The sequence below is a fragment of the Crocuta crocuta genome, unplaced genomic scaffold (genome assembly GCF_008692635.1).
Source record: "Crocuta crocuta isolate KB4526 unplaced genomic scaffold, BGI_CrCroc_1.0 scaffold163, whole genome shotgun sequence".
Classification (NCBI taxonomy): domain Eukaryota; kingdom Metazoa; phylum Chordata; class Mammalia; order Carnivora; family Hyaenidae; genus Crocuta; species Crocuta crocuta.
This window is the reverse complement of record NW_027529533.1, coordinates 1,435,573-1,445,367: the sequence shown is the minus strand read 5'-3', so window position 1 is coordinate 1,445,367 and position 9,795 is coordinate 1,435,573. Positions and strand designations below refer to the sequence as shown.

Sequence of the window (9,795 nt, the reverse complement as noted above, 5' to 3'; positions counted from 1 at the left end):
TGGCACGCATGTAGCCCTTGTCAATTGACACTTTATTTTTGGCCCTAATACAGTCATATACTTTCCTTCCAGTGCCCAGAAATTCTTAACTAGATTATTAGCTGACAACACACAAAACAAAATTCAAGAATGTTGTAAAAGTGTTTAAATCCAGTAAGACGCTATTTTGTTTCTAGAGACATTTTACAACTTACTTTCCATTGGCTTTGTTCACCCCATTGCTAGATTCACTGGATAAGGAAATCTTGAGATCTGAAGGTTCCATGTTCCAAATGTCCCTGGCGTACTCCTTAATTGTTCGGTCACTAGAGAATTTCCCTGCGGCGGCTATGTTTTTGAGTACCATTGTGTTCCAGGCCTTTGGATTCTGTAAACAACACGTACACATATATGGGCCACAGCCTAAGTGCCCATCAAACTTTATGACAAATGCTAGACCAAGTATATCCAAGCACATTTCATGGAGAAAATGACAAGAATAAGTTGTGGAGAATCAGAAATATATTTGTTTCACAGTTGCGAGCTGGATAGGGCAGACTGTGCTGTTCTCCTATTTAGAGTATATTTAAAAGTGAAAAAAAAGTATTTTTTATTTTAAGAGAAACCATGGATATAAATTCCCTAATTGGTAATTGTTGCTATGGTTACTGTGTTTTGGCATGCAAGCCATATTTCCCATGCTTTTATTTTTTATTTCACCTCCCCTTAGATGGCATATTCATTGTTTGCTAGATGCCATGACGAGAGATTTAACCTGTGGCTGGCATCAGAGTCTGAAAAACCCTACTGCAGAAGGACAGCTGTTGTGCAGCAAATAATCTAAAGGGAGAATTTATTGACCTACTTTTCTTGCTTTGTTCTTTCTGAAGGAAGATGCTTCAGTAGATTTATACTGAATCCCAAATATTCCATTGGGATTTCAAAACAGGATCAATTAAGGCCTAATCCTTAATAAAATATATAATATCTGAATCTTATAATTTTTACATAAAAGAATATAAGAAGCTCTTTATTTTACACCCTCATGATTTTGTAAAAAACTCTAAAGGTTCATTAAAAATGACCAGAGCATAACTCAAAGCCATTAGCAATGCATTATAAGCATTTAGAAGAAAAACTAAAACTTCCATTATTCCATAAGGTACTGCAAAACAGAGCCTAAAATTCATTTATTCAGACTTTGAAAACTTACTAAGAGGAAAATAAAAACTTCCTTTTTTCACCTTAACTATTTAAATGGGTAATGAATAGACTTCCCAACATGTTTCTAAGCCTAACAATATGATTATTGTTAAGAGTAAAAACTGCAATTTGCACTAATGAACAAGAAAGATTGAACTAAATGCTGGGCTTTGACAGGCATCTTTGGATCTGGGCCAGAACATTAGCAAAAGAGATCCACTGTGCAAAACTGACATTCACATTTGTCCTTGCCCTTGTTCATAATTTCCTTTCTTGCTATATTTATACTTTGTTTCCTCTATAGCCATTCTACACACAGCGCGAGTTGAGATCAAGAGGAAAGAGCTAGAATTGGCCACTTTCTTTCATCTGTTTTAGTTCTTGGAGGCAGGCAGAGAGCCACTCAGCTCAACTGAAGGACTGCCCCTCCTTGCTTGAGCCATTAGCTGGAATTTACTGTGGTCTATACATTTTTGGGGCACTGGGTATGATTCTACCAGAAGATAAGGTCTGTAAAGCAGCATGGGCTTTGATCCTATTTTAAAACCCCAATGGAGAGGTGCCTGGGTGGTTCAGTCGGTTAAGTGTCCGACTTTGGTTCAGGTCATGATCTCGCGGTCCATGGATTGGAGCCCTGCATTGGGCTCTGTGCTGACAGTTCAGAGCCTGGAGCCTGTTTCAGATTCTGTGTCTCCCTCTCTCTCTCTGCCCCTCCCAAGCTTGTATTCTCGGTCTCAAAAATAAACATTAAAAAAAGTTAAAAAAACAACAACAACCAAAAACCCAATGGGACCTGTGGAATAACTATAGGAACTACCCTGTCACCTGGTTTGGGAGAGGAATAGAAGGAAATGTCAGTGAAACATGTTTTTGTTGAAAGTAGTTAGTCATGTGTCCAGAGGGCAGGAGAAGATTCTATGGAAACTGGCTGTTCTGCTATATGATGACTTTTGACTTAAGGGGCAGAAAAGGAGACTATCTGGGCAAGGGCAACCATGCCCAGAGAGCTCAAGGGCATCGACCTCAAGGAAACCATCCTGGAGTCCAGGCACAGAGCCAGCCTCCTCCTAGATCTACTCTTCTGTAATGCCTGCAATTACTGAAAGTCTTTCTTATCACAGACCATCAACCTCTCCATATTTACTAAATTTCCATATTTATTAGCATTTACTAAATGCTCCTGGAGGGCTGGGCTATTTGATGAGGATGTATATAACCTTGCATGTGACGAACGGTTACTCACATGGCTCTGGATTTTTTTTTTTTTTTAGTAAAGCAGTCTTTCTTATTCCTTTTTTAAATTTGAATATAAAACCTCCCCTCTTTCTCTATGTTTGTATCCTCTAGACAGCCCTGCTCCATGGGTAGTCCAGGAGAGGTACTTACTGTGCAATTTTCCTAGACTATGGGTCAGTCCTTATCCTAATTAACTGGGGCTCAGCCTGAGAATCATCTTAGCAAGTTTTCGGACACTGATGGTGACTCCACCCACTACTGGGTCACAATCTCAGAGCGGGGCTGGCAGCTGTATTTTGGAGAAGCTGCTCCAATGAGTGTGACACACAGTCCATTGCCTGCCACCGAGGTGTTCCCAAAGCCTCTCTGTCAAATAAACGAGTGGGTAAAATGCGTATTTGACTTGGCTTTATAACCTTAGCTTCCAGGCCATGCCTGCTATATGGAGAGTGTTTAATAAACATTGAATTGTGATATTTTTACTTGGATATTAAAAAATGTACAACTGCTGCTTACCATGTCAAATCCCAGCCTCTGCCTGAACGTGGGAAAAGTCAAGTTTTGATCTGAATAACCTAGGTGGTTGTCTCATTTCTCTTTTTGGATTGATAATGTGGCCCTATTATGTAGATCTAATAAAAAGAAACAAAAATTTTAACCATAGTAAACTGGGTTCCTTTATAGGTCTCATCAATGCACTTACCATGTACAGCTGGCTGACTTTTTCTTGACACTTGACATAGGCCTCATAGTCTGCAAAGACTTTAAACCTGTTTTTTTTGTGATTGGATGGAAAACACAAACCAACAAAAAGCATCATTAAAATATGTGTGCTAAGATTCCACTTAAAATTCTGTTTTACTTAATGTCAGGCATGGCTAGTTCACCAAACTTACATTTCAATTCACAACCAGCCCTCACAACCTTTATATGGTTCTTCCCACAGATAAGAATGTCAACATATCATGTTTCTGAAAGCCGGGTATACCAACGGAAAGAGAAAAAAGAGTTCCAGATTTGTGGGTCTTAAACCTTCCTAGCATGGTTAGTAGAGAATATCTAACATTTCTAAGAATAGGTTAGCTTCTCAGATCACAAATATATGCTAATTACACGGGTATGTTACAGCTGGTTTAAGATATTCTTGTACCTTTTTCATGGCTGAAATATCATCATCTTCTTGTGGGAACTCACCTGTCATGGTAAAATAGCATGTTGATTAAGTCTTTGAAGAGGTCAGGCTGTTTGGGAGAGAAGAAGCCTTTGTCAATTTGATCGATCGCCAGCTTCAGCTCTGGAAGTGCTTCATAATATTCTTTTGCCTCATACCTGTGGGATGGGAGTGGGGGTGATAAGAAAAAGCTTACATTAGCATATGTGGTTAACAATACTCTAAGCAGGTGACTGCCAAGGAAGATGATGGAACAGGAGGACCCTAAGCTCACCTGGTCCCACAGATACAGCAAGATAATACCCACATCAGTGTAAATAGCCCAGAAAATGACCCAACAACTGACAGAACAGACTCTCTACAGCTAAATGTAGAGGAGACTACGTCAAAGAGGGTGGGAAGGACAGAGACATGGTTGGGACCTAAACTGACCCATGAGACTATCATCAGGAGGGAGGGATGCTGTGGGTGTGGAGAAGGTAGGGAGACAGACTCTGACACAGAAGAGCCCACCAGGGGAAGACAAATACCTATAACATTTGGCTTGGAAAACCAGAGAGGTAGAATTTTGTGAATTCTTATAATCAGTGTGGATTACCACTTGGAATTTAAAAATCAGCAGGCTCCAGGAGAGTCACAGGAAACCAAGTCCCTGGCCTTAAAGAGACAGCACAGCAAACAGCTCTATGGAGACACAGCATGGGAGCAGCAATTTGAAAACACCTGGGGTATACTGGAGGGATGTCAGTTTACCAATTTCAGAGAATGTACTAGAGGGGCAGGGTTCTTTAGGAGGCTTCTCCAGGAACAAAGGGGCTGGTAGGTGCTATTTCCCTTTCCTGCCCCCAGCCTAGCCACATGGACACCTACAGGAACAAGTGCTATGCCAACACTCACTCCCCAATTTGCTAACAGTGTGCCCAGCCCCCAGGTTCCCCTTCAGATACATCCACCAGCCAGTCCTCTGCTCCAGGTCCCCTCCCACAGCAGACCTGTGCAAATCTTGCTGGCACTGCCCACCTTGCCCCCGTGTTCTCCTGTGGTCCTGCCCCCTACAGTATGCTCTTGGCTGTAGCCCATCCAAAGTGGTGCCACGAGCCTGGCAGTGTGCAAGCAGCTCCAATGGGGGCCAGCACTACTCCAAAGTGACTCCTGCCCCAGGAAGAGGGAAGGAGAACCACACACAACAATCCAACTGCAGCCCCAGCAGAGGCCTGGGGGCAGACAGCTGGTCTGACTGCAGGCCTCACCCACCAATGAAAGCTTCTCAGGAGATGACAGAGGGAGAGTACAGTGCAGCTGCGACTGCAGCTCTGGCAAATGCCTAGTCTGACTACTGAAGCCCAAGGCAGCCCCAGATTGGCCCACTAATGACACAGTGACCAAACCCTGCCCACGACAGGCAAAGAGACTTGCAGACAACTGGGCTGAAGGAAAAAGTGGCTCAGCCACAACATCAGAGTGTGTGCAATACACGCAGGAGACACTTCTGAAGCACCAGGTTCTGGTGAACAGGGGACACTGCACTACAGGGCATTACCGGATATCTTCTTCACAAGGCCACTACTATCAAGGGCAGGAGATGCAACTAACTTTTCTAACACATAGAAATAGACACAGAAAGTGAGACAAAATGAAAACAGAACAACGAAAGAACAGAACAAAATCACAGCAAGAGACATAAGCAAAACAGAGATGAGTAATAAGCCTGATAGAGATTCTAAAGTAACGGTGTTAAGATACTCATGGGAGTTGAGAAGAGTACAGGACCTCAATGATACCATTAACAAAGAGAAAATATCAAAGAAATAAAAAGTGAAAATAGATTTAGGGAACTCAGTGACATCATCAAGTGTAATAACATTCACATTAAAGGGATCCCATAAGGAGAAGAGAAAGAAAATGGGACAGAAAATTTATCTGAAGAAGAAATAGCTGAAAACTTCCTGAATCTGGCCAAGGAAATAGAAATCCAGTTCCAAGATTCACAGAGAGCCTCCAACAAAATCAATCCACCGAGGTCCACACCAAGACACATAGTAATTAAAATGGCAAAATATAGTACTAAAGAGAGAATTTTAAAGGCAGAAAGAGAAAAGAAAACAGTTACATATGAAGGAAACCCCTAAGACAATCTGCTGACTTTTCAGCAGCAACTTTGCAGGCCAGAAGGGAGTGGCATGATATATGCAAAGTGCTTAAAGAAAAAAAAAACACGCAGCCAAGAATACTCTATCATTCATTATAGAAGGAAAGATAAAGTTTCCCACACAAAAGTTAAAGCAATTTATGACTATTAAACCAGCCCTACAAGAAATGTTTTTAACATTTCTTTCTAAGGATTTTTAATAATCCTTTTTAAGGATTCTTTGAGTGGAAAGGAAAGACCATAAATAGAAGTAAGAAAAGTAGGAAGCACAAAAGCAGTAAAAAAAAGTATATCTATAAAAATCAATCAAAGGATCCACAAGATGAAAGGATGTAAAGTATGACACCATATACCTAAAACGGGGAGGGGGGAGTGGAAAGAGTAAAGAATGGGTTCAAACTTAAGTGACTGAGCTTAACAGAGACTGCTATACACATAAGATGTTATATACAAACCTAATAGTAACCACAAATCAAAATTATTGTGTTATCTAGTAATAAAAATCAAGTAAAAAAAATCTAGTAAAAAAAATCAAATTTTTGTGTTATCTAGTAGTAGATAACACAAAAAAATAAAGAAAAAGGAATCCAAGTATACCATTAAAGAAAGCCAACAAACCACTAGAAAAGAGGACATGAGAAGAAAGTAACAGAGAAGAACTATAAAAACAACCATGGGGCGCCTGGGAGGTTCAGTTGATAAGCATCTGACTCTTGGTTTCAGCTCATGTGGTGATCTCATAGTTCATGGGTTCGAGCCTTGTGTTGGGATCCCTGCTGACAGTGAAGAGCCTGCTTGGGATTCTCTCTCTCTCCCCCCCTCCCTCTCTCTCCTCTGCCCTTCCCCTGCTCATGCTTTCTCTCTCAAAATAAACTTAAAAAACAACAACAACAACAACAACCATAAAGTAACAAAATGGTGATAAGCACATACCTATCAATAATTACTTTGAATAGGAATAGACTAAATGTTTCAATCAAAAGACATAGGGTGATGGAATGGACAAAAAAGACCTATCTAAATGCTCTCTACAAGACACATACTTTACATGTAAAGACACATGTAGACTGAAAGTGAAGAGATGGAAAAACATTTATCATGCAAATGGAAGTGAAAAGAAAGGCAGGGTTGCAATACTGACATCAGACAAAACGGACTTTAAAACCAAGTCTGTAAAAAGAGACAAAGAGACTATATAAGCATAAAGGGAACAATCCAAAGAAGATATAACAATTTAAATATTTACACACTCAACATTGGAATACCCAAATACATAAAGCAGCTATTAACAAACAAAGGAAGTATTCAATAGTAATCCAATAATAGTAGGGGACTTTAAAACCACACTTACATCCCCGGATAGAGCATCCAAACAGAAAATCAACAAGGAAACTGTGGCTTTGAATGACACATTAGACTAGACGGATCTAACAGATATATTTAGAACATTCTCTCTTAAAATCAGAATATACATTTTTTTAAGTGCATATGGAACATTCTCTAGACTAGATCACATGTTAGGCCACAAAATAAGCCTCAATAAATTTAAAAAGATTAAACTTATACCATCTATCTTTTCTGACCACAATGCTTTGAAACTAGAAATCAACCACAAGAAAAAATCTGGGAAGCACAAATACATGGGGATTAAATAACATGCTACTAAACAATGAAAGGGTCAACCAAGAAATCAAAGAGAATAAAAAACTACATGGAGGCAAATGAAAATGAAAATACAGTAATCCAAAATCTTTGGGATGCAGCAAAGCTATTCTCAAAGGGATGTTTAAAGCAATACAGGCCTATATAAAAAAATAAGAAAAATCTCAAAAAGTCAACCTAACATTACATCTAAAGGAGCTAGAGAAAGAAGAACAAACAAAGCCCAAAACCATAAAAAGAAGGACATAATAAAGATGAGAGCAGAAATAAATACTGTAGAGATTTAAAAAACTCCATAGAACAGACCAATGAAACCAGGAAATCGTTCTTTGAAAACATCAACAAAATTGATAACCTTTATCCAGACTCATCAAAAAAACAAAACAAAACGAGAGACGACTCAAATAAAATCATAAATGAAATGAAGAGGAGAAACAACCACCAATATCACAGAAATACGAAATATTATAGGAGAATATTGTGAAAAATTATATGGCAACAAGTTGGACAACCTAGAAGAAATGGATAAATTCCTAGAAACACACAGCTTCCCAAAAGTGAATCAGACAGAAATAGAAAATTTGAACAGACTGATTACCAGCAATGAAACTGAATCAGTAATCAAAAAGTCTGAACAAACAAAAGTCCAGGACCAAATGGCTTCACAGGTAAATTATACCAAACGTTTAATGAGGAGTTAATACTTATTCTTCTCAAACTATCACATAAATAAATCCAGTAAGATCACAGGATACAAAAATCAATATACCTGAAGTTCACATTTCTTAAAGTTTATTTATTTTGAGAGAGAGGGAGTGTGTGCATGTGAGCAGGGGAGTGGCAGAGGGAGGAGAGAGAATTCTGGCTTCGTGCTGTCATCACAGAGCCTAATGTGAGGCTTGATCTCGTGAACCATGAGATCATGACCTGTACTGAAATCAAGAGTTGAATGCTTAACTGACTAAGCCACCCAGGTACCCTTAATCTTGCATTTTTTATACTAATAATGAAGCAGCAGAACAAGAAATTAAGGAAACAATCCAATTTACAATTGCACCAAAAATAATAAAACACCTAGGAATAAACTTAATCAAGGAGGTGAAAGACCTGTACTCTGAAAACTATAAAACACTGATGAAAGAAACTGAAGATGAAATAAGCCAATGAAAAGATATTTCATGTGCATGGATTGGTAGAACAAATATTATTAAAATGTCCATACTACCCAAAGCCATCTATGCATTTAATCAACGCATCAAAATATCAACATTTTTCACAGAACTAGAATAATAATCCTAAAATTTGTACAAAACCAGAAATGACTTAAATAGCCAAAGCCATCTTGAAAAAGAACAAAACTGAGGTCATAATCCTAGATTTCAAGCTGTACTACATAGCTGTAGTAATTGAAACAGTATAGTACAGGCACAAAAAAATACACACATAGATCAATGGAACAGAATAGAGAGCCCAGAAATAAACCTACGATTATATGGTCAATTAATCTTTGACAAAAAATGCAAGAATATGCAATGGGGAAAACTGTCTTTAATACATGGTGGTGGGAAAACTGGACAGCTACATATGAAAGAACAAAATTGGACCATCTTCTTATACAAAACACAACAATAAGCTCAAAATAGATTAAGGAGACTTGAAATTGATAAAATCCTAGAAGAGAGCACAGGTAGTGATTTCTATGACATTGGCCATAGCAACATTCTTCTATTTATGTCTCCTGAGGCAGGGGAAAAAAAGCAAAAATAAACTTTTGGGACTACATCAAAATACAAAGCTTCTGCACAGCAAAGGAAATAATCAACAAAACCAAAAGACAACCTAGTGGATGTGAGAAGATATTTGCAAATGACATATCTGAGAAAGGGTTAGGAACCAAAATATATAAAGACTGACACAATTTAACACCAGAAAGACAAATAATCCAATTAAATATGGACAGAAGACAGGAACAGACATTTCTCCAAAGACCTACAGGTGGCCAACGGATACATGAAAAGTTGCTCAACATCACTCATCATCATGGAAATACAAATCAAAACCGCAATGAGCTATCACTTCATACCTGTCAGAATGGCTAAAATAAAAAATGTAAGAAGCAACAAGTGTTGACAAAGATGTGGAGAACGAGGAACCCTTATGGACTGTTGGTGGGAACACAAACTGGTACAGTCACTGTGGAAAATAGTATGGAGTTTCCCTGAAAAATTAAAACTACAATGACTGATCTAGTAATTCCACTACTGGGTATTTACTCCAAGAATACGAAAACCCTAATTCAAAGGGATATATACACCCCTATGTTTACCATAGCATTATTTACAAATAGCCAAATTGTGGAAGAAGCCATAAAAAGAATGAAATCTTGCCATTTACA

General features: G+C 38.6%; 1 protein-coding gene across 1 annotated transcript in view; it reads right to left on the bottom strand.

The window, feature by feature from the left end:
- Positions 1-11: 11 nt before the first annotated feature.
- The window catches only part of PYGL (glycogen phosphorylase L), a 50,747-nt gene continuing 40,963 nt past the window's right edge, over positions 12-9,795 (bottom strand). The window contains exons 18-20 of the mRNA XM_077761253.1: positions 3,613-3,747; positions 3,122-3,188; positions 12-367 (exon numbers count right to left, since the gene is read on the bottom strand). Coding sequence (XP_077617379.1) covers positions 191-367; positions 3,122-3,188; positions 3,613-3,747 — 379 coding nt within the window. The 3' untranslated portion in view covers positions 12-190. The remainder of the gene's footprint in view (positions 368-3,121; positions 3,189-3,612; positions 3,748-9,795) is intronic.